The following is a 13,080-nucleotide window of genomic DNA, read 5'->3' on the forward strand; positions in this document are numbered from 1 at the left end:
ATACAACAACTGTTAACTGTGAGTGGACGACACCATAAAGCATTACACTTGTTTACAATAGGGCCCACCATTTTCAATTCACCAACATTACTGTTTCCAAGGATCAATGTTTCCAGAAAAACTCTCTCGGCGGAAATATAAACTTTAATATTGTAAATATTAATGTATGTGTAACGGTAACTTAAATCAAGAGACAAACATGCATGCGTGTCGGGACTTGATTCGCGGACTTCACGGCAACCTCGCACCAGACTGCTGGTTTCTGTTCAGTGCTGATCCGATCTAGAACCCGCCTACCATATCCGGTCAAAAGGCATGCACACACGTATACAAAGCCATTGCTGTATCCGCTCTAGACCGGATGTGCAACATGAAAAGCAAATTGACCCCAGAGTCTACCCAAACTGTAAAGGCTTCCTGGGAAGTTCCTGCTTTTGAACGCAGAGGAAGGAATCATGGGATTAGTCACTCACTACAACAGAACAAACAAGAACACAGCAGTCATGGCGACAACAAATGACTCTAGTGAAGACTGGACTTGATCGAAGAGTGGACAGTGGACTAGTTTAAATCGCTGGAGAACTTACATGTCGTTATTGATCATGGTTACTTTGGACTGAGAATAAGTAAATCGACTACCTTCACAAGAGTTGAACACTGTGACTAAGGTAACGTTAACCTAATTTACCCAGCTATGCTGCTATGTGTAACTGTTACAAACGATAACGATGTTCGTTACTCTGGTTAATGTGATCTTTACGAACGTTTAACGCCAGCTGCAAACAGAAAGTTAGTTGCCCCGCCACGATCGATGGCTGCCGGTGAAGGGGCACATGGTCAAACCGGTGTAAACAACCTCCTCCGGGGGAGCCGAACGAGGTCCTACGGTAGTCTGGTCCAGTCGTCACTCAGTCCGGTACGGCAGACAAGGATCCAACACACAGTGCAACCTGGAGACACACTGCAAGGCCTGGCACTAAAATATGGAGTGTCTGTAAGTTATTTTTTAGTATTACCCATAAATGTGATTACCAGCAGCAGCAGCAGCATCTAAAATATAAATTTACATAATTATCTCTGTTTTCTGTCTGTTTGTTAGGTCTGTTTGTTTTGTTTGTTCTTTTTTCTTGTGGTAGTTTTTTTTGTTGTTTCGTCCAAATGTTGATTGTTTTGTAGTCCCAGTACATGTTCTACGTTCTACTATTGTTTCTGAACTACGTTCTTATGTAAGGAGGATAGGCATACATAAGATATTAAGCTTTAAGTTTCTGCCTATTCCTTTTCCATCGTGTTTAAAAAAATGTGTCTAAACTGAATAGATCGAAATAAACCATTCATTCATTCAGCTCAACTATTTGTCAACCAAATTTGACTGGGTTCCCGGAATCCTGTATATCTGTATTCTGTATTGACAAGTTATTCCCCTCTTTCAGACGGAGGGAATCAAAAGGGCAAACAGACTGTACACCAATGACTCAATATTCCTGAAGAAGACCCTGTGTATACCTCTGCTGTCAGACACTGATGCTTATAGTGGTCAGATGGCCAGAGATGACTCGGATGAGAGCCCAAACCATGTCCCTGTTCAAAATGGAAAATCTGCAAGCTCTTCTAAAAGGATGCAAGTCGATGGGGAATCAGAACTCTCCCCAATGGATTTCCTGAAACGAATGGATCACTCGATAAGCGTATCCAAGCAGGCAGCTGTCAAAGGATGTGAGGAGGGAGAGAAAAGGTATATTAAATGTTATATGGCCCACAGCATGTTTTCATTCATTGTTTTCATAGACATATTATGTCGGTTCATCCGCCTGACGGCATTCTTACATATAAGAATCTTGAGAATGGGGACATGCAACTGGAGGTTCACAGTAGGAATGTAAAATGTTTTAACTGCTTGTGAAGACCTCCCCCCGGAGTTAAGTCCCTAGCATGTCCAGCTTCAACCATGTTATTTTATGACACTGCTGCTGTCCCAACCTCTTCTGCCATAATCTCCACCTAAGCCACACCGAATCGTATGACGCCTATGGGAACTGACACACATTCAGAGAGAATTGTCTATTATATTGTGTTTTCTTCACCCATTTTAGGTTTGCTGACCTGGAAGCAGTTTGTACCAGTTTGTCACCAGACAGGCATCGACTTACAAGGTCACAGAGTGCCACTACCATTTCCTCTCATAGAATGCACCAGTCTGTGCTGGGGGCGGTTCCCCTTACCATTACAAAACGTACCAAAAATCTCAGAGAAAGGGAGGATGACATCTTTGAGTTGTGAGATTTTTCTACTCTACTCTCTTCAGTCTGATGATGAAATACTACTAAGCCAAATGAAAGGAACTGGCCTCCAAGCAAATCTGACAATTAAACCCCTTACAAATCAGTTGTTACAATGTGGACTTCAGACTTGAAGACAATGCAATTGACAATGCGATATGATGGGCCATCTTACTTTGGTGACAAAGTATGTAAATTTGCTAACTTCTCAAGCACATATTGTGTTCCAAATGCTTCATTATTTATTTATTTTGAGAAAGAAGTTTTGAAAATCATGTCTACAGTTCTGGGTTAGGGTTATTTCCACACACAGTCAATATGAGCATAAAATCATATGACTGCTCATGTGGTCAGCTGAGCAGGGGCATATGTGTAATGCTACCTCATAGTAGAGTATGGATCTTTCTACATTTTTCTTTCACTGGAATCCTTAGCCATGGACAGTCTATTTTATGTTAAAGGATGACTTCACCTAGCCTGGCTAATAACCTAGACTCAAATCACACTGTCGTATCCGCCGGCAGGCAATTTTTTTGCCAACGGCTGATTCGGTCTGGCTTATTAGCCAGGCTAGACTTCACCAGGGCAGATTTTTTTTAAAACAAAAACAACACATGAGACACAGACTGAGTAGAAAAAGATTGTGCTATTTTATCATGAACATTAGTGAGGACCAATTATATGAAGATGCGTTGCAAAGTGGTGAAGTCGACCTTTAACATTTCCTTTTTAGTTATGCTAGTTAAATTCACTGTAAGAATGTATAGACCACTGAACTGCCAACAAGTAGAACCTTGTCTGTGTTACTGCTGATGCATTATAGTATTACTGATTTAGTCAAAGCCATAGACTGCCATAGACTTGAGAGAGTTTTACATTTTACACAATTTAGTTTTTACTCGACAATTTTCATTTTGTTTAGTGAATGGAATGACATCTGGATGGCAAATAAAAAATACATCTGCAAGTCTATTTTTAGATGCAACTGGACATTTTTCATTTTCAGACTTGCATACATTGGCTCTTACAAAAGTTAATTCATGGCTGATTGATGTCACACGGAAACCATTATGATCACCCTCTAGCAGAGGATGATCATGTGGACATTCGGTTTTATACTAACAAGTGAGAATCTGTTATTTTAGTGTATGCTAATCAATTAATGTAATCTACATTGTAGACTCACTAACTTGGTCTTTGTCCCCATTTTAGCTAGAGGAAGAAAGTAGTTAAGTAGTAGGAGTAGTTAACATCAGCTGTTGTGTACTGTAGTCAGTGCACCCCTTCCATTGATTGTTGAAATGTAATCTTGTACTTTATTGTAAAAAACATACTCGTTTTTGTCAGAAGTAAAACATTTCTCAAGTTCTGCCAAGAACTGTAATGAAATACTCAGTAAACATCAAATTGAGACTTGACATCCAAGTAAAATAAATGTAATAAAAAAGGTAACATTTTTAACATGCTGTTTAAAATTTGAGAACATGTTTACAAAGTGAAAAACTTTGGATCATCCGTCTTATCATTATATTTATTATTATTATTATAAGTAAAAATTATAAGTAAAACAAGTAAATTATTACTCTTTGGCATCTCAGTAGCTGTGCACAAATGTGTGCGGCTGGAACATCACTTTGACCACCAGATGGCAGTGCTGTATTACATTGCATTGTCCCTCTTCTCAGTGTTTTTTATTGAGTTGCACTGACTCCTCATATACTAAGTAGTTGTAAATGTTATTCGACAATGACTCCTCCCCATAATGCATTACGTCAGTAGTTGTAAATGTGACATTACAAGGTCTCAAATATAAAATATTGAATTGAAATTCCATCATTTATAAAACTGGTGATACAGCATAAAGGAACCAATTTTTAAGTCTGATCATCACTTTTCAGTATATGGACCTCAATTATCAACTATTCAAGACCTTTCCCTTAGAAATGTTGATCGGGTATCATGGAAAGTTTTTTTACCCACTTTCCCTTTGGTCCTTTGTACAGCATTGTACCACTGAGGTTAAAACGTTTCAAACATCTTGCCAGTTCTCAATGGCTGTAAACTGTTTTCTCGCCCCATTACTAACCGGTAAGCCAGTAAGAACTCTCCTTGTCGATCTCCCAGTGTCTATCAACATTGCTTCACTCATAATTTCTCATAATGTCCCTTCCTCCACCATTTTATTGAGTCCGGTGCAGATCTTTGTGAGGTTGGGGCGGAATGGTCCCTCTGGGTCATACAGTTTGGTCAGCAGCTCTGGGTCAGAGTAATGGTTGAAGACATGATTGATGCGGCCGTGAGACTTGGGAGTGAGGTGGCTGTTGACTAGCTTCAGCAGCAGGTCTCTGCAGCTGCTCAAAAGCTCAGACATAACTGCCTTATCAAAGGTAAAGTCCACCTGCATCATTTGTGGAGGGAGATAATTAACAGCATAATGAATTACTATAATATATTTTGTCAAGTGTTCTAGTCGTTCAGTCATAACAAACATGTCCCAAAAGGGCCACAAATGGCATTTGGAACAAGCAGAGATGTGTCTCTTAAGCACTAGCTTGGGATATACTACGGTATACAATGACTTGTGGCTTGATCACATTCTATTTCAGTAAATAATGGTTGTCAGACCCTGTTGTGCAACTATAAACACTGTCTTGTTGCTAAAAGACCAGAGCCCCATGCTTACCTCATAAAAGCTGATAACTGTCATGGCCCCTTGCCGCAGCTTCTTCTTAAAGTCCTGGGCCAGTCCCAGCTCCTCTGTGCTGAAGCGGTTGTGTCTGAACAGCACGCCGATCTTCACTGCTATTTTGATGAGGTCTTTGGTAACTTTCTGGGCCTCACTTCGATTGCCTGAGTGCTCCTTAGAGACACGGTAGAGTTCATCCAGAATCTCGCTGGTGGTGTCATCGATGAACATCTGGACAGATGACTTGTTAGCCATGCTGCTGAGGATCTTCTTTTGCGCCTTCATGGCCATGTCCTTGGAGCTGAAGCCCTCCATGTTTTCCTAAATAATAGAGTAGATGAGAGTTAAACCGATGGTGATCATGGCATGAGGTCACTATTATTGATGAACGACTCAGGAACTGCCTCAAGCCAACTAAAAAGCTTTTGATGTTTTGGTGCAGAATTACTTTGTTACTTTGGGCCCAAGAATACATTATTGTTTAGGTTCAGGTTCAGGTTCAGGTTTATTTGTCATTTGTATAGATACAGAGTATACATACAATGAAAATTGTTTTGCTCAGAGCACTCTCAGTCTTACATACACAGGACATAAACAAACATCTATAGTGCAAGAAAAAGACAAAAAACAGGAAAAGAAAAGTGCAATACAGTTCGAGGTCAGCTGTTCAGCAGCCTGACTGCCTGGGGGTAAAAACTGTTACTGAGACGGGTGGTACGAGATTTGATGCTCTGGTAGCGTTTTTTTTATAGCTAGTCTGGCATAGGTAGTGATGGCAATGAAGAACTACATGCACACGCGCGCGCACAGCCAGCCGGCCGATGGGTGCCTGCTGGCCTAGTGGTTCAGGCGCATGCCACATATAGGCTCTGGCCTGACAGCGCGTTGTGTGTTCGAGTCTCATTCATGACGACCTTTGCTGCATGTCTCTCCTTCCCACTTTCCTGTCTTTACTAATTAATCAATCAATCAATAAAGGCACAAAGCCAAAAACTAATATATATATTTTTTTTTTAAATAGCAGATACTTTTAATTTCGCAGAGCTGCGAGCTTGTACATCTGCTAATTTTGGAAAAAAAAGAAATCTGGAAAGAGTTGGACAATTTACATTTATTTTAATTACCCCCAAATACACATCCATTTGGGGGGGGGGGGGGGGTCGTAGACATGAAAGAGAACCTCTGGCCCAGATGACTGGCCGCTCCACTGGAGAATTTGGCGGTTAAGTGCTTTTGTTCAAGGACAAATCATTGGTAGTTAATGGAGGCACAGGATTTAGCGACACATGTCCATCTCTCTCATCCAGCTTTCCCAGCTGGTGCAGGGTTTGAACTGGACACCTTCCAGTCATAATAGTGCTTCTCAAGGTTTCAGGTTGTCTCTCCCACAATTATACCATCCATCCACCACCCCCTACTTAGTGAATATAGTAGTTATGCACAGCAATATATTTGTCCTGACCAAATGAAAGCTTTTATTCCTCAAATGTTTATTTATTTTTTCAACCTTTAAGAGTTTCACATTAGAAGCTCTACTGTGTTGTTGTGTAATGTCAGGTTTAATGTTTGTTTTTCTATCAAAATATATCATGACTAATGTGTATCATACAAACATGCATAATTCCAAACGGAAATAGTCATCATTGTTGTCCCTTTGGGTTTTTCTCCACACCTAGCATCCAACAGTAGAGGGAAGAGAGTCATCCCCTGCCCCTTGGGAGACTGGTGTTGTACTGTATGTACACAGACAATTGTTACACAGTAGACAGAACCACATCATATCCACTTTGCACAGCAGGCTGTATTACCAAAATGGATTTGCATAGTTTTGGAGTAGATCGTTGAGATTAGCCCAGACAAAATAATAAAATAAACTCAAATATACAGTAGGAATCTTCCATACAGATGATACAGTTAATCTATGAAGAACAGATTCCGAGGGCGCTGTTCTTTTTTTGCAGATCTATTCTAAATCCTCAGTAACCCAGGCAAAAGACAAGCTCTCTTGAGGGAGGGAGGAGATGGGGGGGGCTAAATGTTGAAAACACAACTAACACAAACGACATGTCATTTAGGTTTTTGTCAGACTAAAACTTTGACTGGGTTTCCATTAAACACAATGTGGCCAAAGACGGAAGGAAGTGGAGGGGTTTTAACTGCCCTATGCTCCAGCTGGTGTAGTAGCAGAATTTGGAGAAAGTTACATGCTGAATCCCACTTTTTGCCTGTGTGGACAGGCATTTAAGAGAGAGACAGGGATGCTGCATAGCTGAGGCAAGCCCATACCTGATGTTTTCAGATTGCTGCAACACCAGGGCTAACCGAGAAAGTCAAGTATCCTGATCCCAATGTCTACCTTGTTTACTGGTCCTACACTGTAGGACACAATTAGATTCCAGACCATAATTAAGGTAGAGATTGGGACCTACACTGAGTATGTTTTGGCCAAGAGGAAGTGACACATTGCCAAACAGAATGTCTCTCTGTATGCTGGCACTTTCCCCTCTCATTGCCTTTTATACATTTTGGGGACTGCTGTTCAAATGACGATGTTTTCACTATTTGACTTCAATGATGCTCAGTCAGCACTGTTGCCAAACGACCTCATGGCTCACTAATGATTTTTTTATACAGTCACACTAATGATCATGCCATGCTAATAGGCTATGCTAGCTGTGTTTCTCTCCATCCCCCTGTGTGGGCCCCACCCTGGGTGCAACATGCATAATAAGCAAATGCTCATTTTAAAGGACATCCCCTAGGTTCTTTATTACATGCACAGCCATTCATTCTGAACAAGTGTCACATTTCTAATGGTTTGCTTCGATACAAAGCTTCTGTTTCCCTGCAGGGAATTAAAGAACATTCATGAGATTAATTTTCCATAACGGTGATAATGGAAATGGAGCAGCGTGATAGCTATTTCAGATTGGGTTCCAATCTCATTTATTTGCTAAGAAGACTATTGTAATTTGAGGTACGTGTGTACTGTGTAGCTGTCTGCCAATAGTGTACACAGTGAAATATGAATTTACAGCTGGAGACAGTATGGTTTGGCTTGCACTGAACAAAGAATTGTGGCTGTTTGCTTTACACAAACCTATGGAGGTTGGATTTGTTCAGAGAGGGGTGTATATAAATATGTTGAATAAAACGGAGTCACCAATGCACAGCTCCACAAAACCACTTCTCTGTAAAGGGTCTGTAAAACCATGCAAGGATGCTTTTAATGTTGAGCATTCAGTTTGAGGCGACGGCTTATGGAGGGAGTACATTATATTTCCTTGTGACTACCGGTACTTGACTACTAGAATCCAACACTTCCTCTAACAGAGAATAACTAACTAAAGCATACTGTCGACCTATTGGTGTAAAAGGTAGCTTTTCTCGTTGAAAGTTGCAAAGTATGTTCATCTGATGAACACTGAAATGGGGAGTGTTGATTGGTGGGACTGGGACAGGAGAAGTAAATATTTAGCATTCCACAGATTACTTCACGGTGTAGCCTGAGGTTGTGTGTGTTTATCTGTGTCCATGTGTACTTGTGAATGCAGATGTGTATTTTAGTGTCAATGTGTTTCATATTGTGTTTGCCTGGCTTGTGTGTGCATGTGCATATGTATGTGTGTGCATTTTATCATGTTCATTCTTGCGAGGGTGTCGAGGTAAATCCCCCTAAACTCACAGGGCTTAGCAGGGGGTTGAAGTGAGTTATTTTGACTTGGCCAGTCAGTGTCAGTGTGCCTTGTACTGCTGTCATTGCAGGGCAGTTGGACTTTGCTGAGACAAGCTTCACAGACAGATGTCCCAGGCTTTGTGTCACATTGTCATCACTAGGCCACGGGCGGGGTTGTGGTATCAGGGGTTGGGAGAGAGAGGTGATTATTCAGAACAGAACTATTAAAATGGGTGTTCTGGATAATGCAGCACTGAGCTGGTAGTGCACATGTTCAAAAACACAACAGAATAGTATGTAAAAGTGTGGAACATTCTCATTTCCATCCTGGGTGTTCTAAGCCCATGCATGAATGGCTGGCCAGTGGCCAGTGTATCGTTGCTCTGTGACGCCTAGGGGTACATAACTGAAAAGGATAAAAACAAGTGTCCTCTCAACGATGGCAATGACATACAGATGGTGGGTATTGTTCTGAAGTTCCACTTAAGATGTGGTTCTATAGCAGTCAATGCTATGGTTTGTTTGTTTATATATTTATAATATCGTTACTGTCAATATTCTAACATGCTTGAACTTCTACAAGTTTGGATAATGTCAGCAGGTTTCATATAAGATTTGCGCATCTGTTGCCTCCAATCTGTCATCTATACATTCATTAACTGAAAGTCAGTAATATATTTTGAAATATGGTCTTCCAAGGTTGCTCAATTCTGAGCAACTGTTCTCACAGATGGTCTGCTGCCCATCTGCCCATCTGTAAGGCTCAAAAGGGAAGCGAAACAGGCAGAAGTTGGCTTTGTGTCTGAGCATATAGGCCTACTACAGCCTTGTAACTATCAATAAAGCCTTGAAACTATCAGCCTGATCTACCACAGTACCACTACCTTTCACACAGTAATATCCTTTAGTGTTAATTCAACTCTGAAGAGTGTACAAATGGAACCGTTCAAGTCCTAAATAAAAGTAGGGCAAAAGCGAAGGGAAAGCTCAGTGATGAAGTTTGGATTGAGCAACTTCCAGCAGTTGAAACATTTCAACTCCAGAAAGTTTCGGAACTTGAGCATTGCATCGTACTTGTTCCAGCATGACTGTGAGTGTGCAAGGGGAAGAGTGTACATTTACTTACTCTGATTTTCATTGGATAATAATTGTATTATATGTTTAAACCCAAATAAAGTGTTGATCATAAAATAGATACAGTATAAGAATAGAATAAAAAGTGAGGGGCGCTCTTATCATATATCATCTCATTCCGGCAAGTCACAATTTCCGTCCTCACTTTTGTCTTCAATGTTTGTGTTTACACAAACACTCAAAACTGGCCATTTATTTTCAATGGCATTTAATGTTTGTTTACAATTTACACACACTAAAAGCTGAACAGGGCTAGTGCCCCTCAAAAAAGGGGAAGTGTAGAAAAGTTAAAACTTTGTTTCAGTCATCCTCCCATTCATTTTATATCCTACAGAAACTCAAAATTAACCATATTTTCAACGCAGCAAAAATATCTGTGCACATATAGTGTTGGGTAGCTGTCATACAGGAAATAATATAATAGGAACAGTAACTCACCTGTGTACAGAGTATGTGTGTGTTTGGAGTCCCCCTCCCTCCTCTTCTGTGTCAGATTTCTCTCTCCCTCTGCACGTGCCTCAGGTTGACAGTACAGGCCAGTCGGTTAATGAGATCCCTTCATCTTTTTACCACGAGGAACACCAGAAATATAAAAACAACCCTCCTATGGCGCCTGTATCAGTGTTTGCCACCCTGACTCAAGATAATGCTCAGTTGTACTTCCTTGAGGAACTAAATTGCTATGACACACCCCTCAGTGAGCTTCTCTCTCTCCCTCCCTCTCTCTCTGTTGTTTTCTTCTGAAATTCAAATACTGACTTCAAACTACAGTATCTCTCCTTCCCCAGACTTTGACACTCCCTCTCTTACTCTGTTTCTCTCTCTCTCTCTTTCTGTCTCCATATGCTGACGTTGTGCCTCTGCATGTTCTGACAAGTGAACAGCCCAGAAAGAATTTAACAATAATCCAGTGATGCAGCCATTTGAAAGGGGAGCGGCTTAACCCTTTTTTGTGTTCACCTTTGTTGGAATGTGGCTCATGTCAGCGCTGCAGCGCAGGAAGAGACATGGTGCTCATGAGCACCATGTCTCTCCCTGTGTCTCTATTTCCATCTATGAATACACACAAGGGTCTTGGTTTTGTTCTAAGCTCTTTCTCATCCTCATGCACATATCGATAAGCACATGAGCATACGCACGAACATCACACAATTTGTAATGAAAGTGCTTTAAATGCTGGACTTGAGGAGATGGTCTTTTGCATGGGAGCTACAGTATATTAAAGTATACCCTTGTATGACATCATTGGTTGCTATATAAGTTATCACTCTTCTAATTCCTTATCTTATTTGACATAAATAGACATATGAGGGTAATATTGGACAATTTCCAAAGTAACCGATATTGAACCTTACCTGCATGGCTTTGCTGAGGCAAAGCACTGATTCGTTTTTCTGCAGCCAGACCATTGATTCTATAACACTTTCATTTTGTTGATCAGTACTTTTGTGAATGATAACCAGCTGGGCCAAAGGGCAGCTGGCCGAGAGTCAATTCATTCAAAGGAACTAGCCAATCAGGCCAAAGAATAGAGCCAGTAATTGCTGTCAGATGTTGGAGTGATACTGTAGGTGAAGCCAAGACCCGGCTGGACCACATGCGTAGCGTAGGAGGGCCTGGACAGGATACAGCGGACCTGCCTCTATGTCTTGCCTTTTGCTCTTGTCACTCTCTCCAACATGGGTAGGGAAGGTATACTGTGCAACTGCAAAATGAGGCCTAGCTGTCACCATGGCAACAGACAGGAAGTAGTGCTTAAGCGGTTTCCTGATGACTTCCTCTTTATCATGTAATGACATCTCATGAGGAAATGTCTACAGGGAGAGTTCAAGTGTGTATTTGTGAGTGTGCCTGCTTGTGTGTGTGGAGAAGGTGCACTCTCATTGAAATTAGCTCTTATACCTGTATGCCACCTGCACAGTAGTGAGTGCACAGCTACGCACTCACCTATTTTTGCTTATGAGATCATAAGCGGAACACAAATTATGCCACTTATCTTTCATTAAAAGATCACAAGGGTTTTCTAACCTAAAACCTGACAATGACAGTCAAACATAATGGCACTGTGTTATCACCCTGAGCAACCTCTTAGGTCAGTGAATTGTGGCTGAAGATTTGGGGCCTTAATTGGATAGATTGGGTAAGCTATGCTGCTCTCTGAGCTTGTGCTGTCCCTCTACCTGGCTATTATGAGATGGATATGCAGCAGTCTCTGTCTCTGCATAAAGGAATGTTGGTTCAGAGGAGGCCATCGGACTGCAGCTGATTGAGACCGACCTCCTTTGCATGAACATGATGTAAAATCCTTGTCAGCGCCAAATATATGCCATAGTTTCTGTGCGTGCTGCCACTAAATAATATTTTGTTCACAATGTTCGAAAAATCACAAGGAATTTGAAGTCACAATTTGAACGTTGCTTACAATCATTGAATTGGCTGCAGATTCCAAACTCTGCTTTGCACAGCAGAAGATGGAGAGCGCTGGAGATCCCTAACTGTCACTATGGCTCAGACATAACCCTGTCTCATGCCCATATAAAAAGGAGGCGCTCTTATAATTATACATCATAATACATAATCTCATTCTGGCCAATCACAATTTGCATCACTTTTCCGTCTTCACTTTTGTCTTGTTTGTCAATGTTTGTTTACATAAACCTTTACCTGGAAAGCTGGGCATAGGAGGGGCTATGATCATCATAACACCGCTCACTTCACATGAGTGTGATTTTTATATTATTGATTTTTGAGGGGCGCTAGCCCCTCCTATTTACATGAAAAACAAGTTTGCTGAAGAATTCTTCACTAAATAACACCATAGTGTTCAATAAATTCAACATTACTATAGAGTTGACCATGTTTGTTGAATAACTGTCATTATAATAAAATAGTAGGCCATTACCAAGGCAGGAATTTCAAGAAGGCCATAACCCCATAGTTTTGCTTTATGCCTTAGGCCATATCTCTAAAAAATCACACCTGTGTGAAGTGCGGGACGCTAATATCTAACTAACTAACCTAAACTCTTAGGTATACATGTGCTAACTAACCTAAACTCTTAGGTATGTGCTTGCACAAAGGAATTTACATCTTATCCTGTGTTTGATAAACGAACTCATGTTGATTAACTCATATTGATTTGGTGATGTAATGGTGATGTAAAACTCATTCATCGCCACTATGGGGCGCAAAAAAGACCCTGAGCGCCAGTTTCTATAATTTATTTAATTTAATTTTAAATCTTTTTTTTTGTAAAAAAAAGAAAAAGAAAATTGCCCAACGTTATACACGTCTTAAAAAGACGA

The 13,080-nt window shown here is 40.8% G+C and overlaps 2 protein-coding genes across 3 annotated transcripts; one reads left to right on the forward strand and one right to left on the reverse strand.

Moving 5' to 3' along the window:
• lysmd1 (LysM, putative peptidoglycan-binding, domain containing 1) lies at positions 1 to 3,249 on the forward strand. 2 transcript variants are annotated; one of them, XM_080768522.1, is made up of 4 exons: positions 1 to 668; positions 777 to 994; positions 1,434 to 1,735; positions 2,094 to 3,249. In XM_080768522.1, the coding sequence occupies exons 2-4, from the start codon at positions 812 to 814 to the stop codon at positions 2,278 to 2,280; spliced, it is 672 nt and encodes a 223-aa protein (XP_080624648.1). In that variant the 5' UTR covers positions 1 to 668; positions 777 to 811; the 3' UTR covers positions 2,281 to 3,249. The 2 variants fall into 2 exon arrangements, with proteins under 2 accessions (XP_080624648.1, XP_080624647.1); XM_080768521.1 differs by having other exon boundaries at positions 1 to 994.
• Positions 3,250 to 3,798: 549 nt separating this feature from the next.
• tnfaip8l2b (tumor necrosis factor, alpha-induced protein 8-like 2b) lies at positions 3,799 to 10,505 on the reverse strand. Its single transcript, XM_080768524.1, has 3 exons — positions 10,214 to 10,505; positions 4,963 to 5,286; positions 3,799 to 4,677 (listed from the first exon to the last, which is right to left on the reverse strand). The coding sequence occupies exons 2-3, from the start codon at positions 5,278 to 5,280 to the stop codon at positions 4,435 to 4,437; spliced, it is 561 nt and encodes a 186-aa protein (XP_080624650.1). The 5' UTR covers positions 5,281 to 5,286; positions 10,214 to 10,505; the 3' UTR covers positions 3,799 to 4,434.
• Between the last annotated feature and the right edge of the window lie 2,575 nt (positions 10,506 to 13,080).

The sequence above is a fragment of the Protomyctophum bolini genome (genome assembly GCF_963924005.1).
Source record: "Protomyctophum bolini genome assembly, chromosome: 7".
Taxonomy (NCBI): domain Eukaryota; kingdom Metazoa; phylum Chordata; class Actinopteri; order Myctophiformes; family Myctophidae; genus Protomyctophum; species Protomyctophum bolini.

What these genes read in the sequence shown, in the direction of transcription:
- lysmd1 (XM_080768521.1), top strand. Translation starts at nt 812, where the DNA reads ATGGCTGCCGGTGAAGGGGCACATGGTCAAACCGGTGTAAACAACCTC. An exon ending in CACTAAAATATGGAGTGTCT is followed by an intron (nt 995 to 1,433) that starts GTAAGTTATTTT and finishes CCCCTCTTTCAG; the next exon opens with ACGGAGGGAATCAAAAGGGC. An exon ending in TGTGAGGAGGGAGAGAAAAG is followed by an intron (nt 1,736 to 2,093) that starts GTATATTAAATG and finishes CACCCATTTTAG; the next exon opens with GTTTGCTGACCTGGAAGCAG.
- tnfaip8l2b (XM_080768524.1), bottom strand. Translation starts at nt 5,280, where the DNA reads ATGGAGGGCTTCAGCTCCAAGGACATGGCCATGAAGGCGCAAAAGAAG. An exon ending in CAGTTATCAGCTTTTATGAG is followed by an intron (nt 4,678 to 4,962) that starts GTAAGCATGGGG and finishes CAAATGATGCAG; the next exon opens with GTGGACTTTACCTTTGATAA.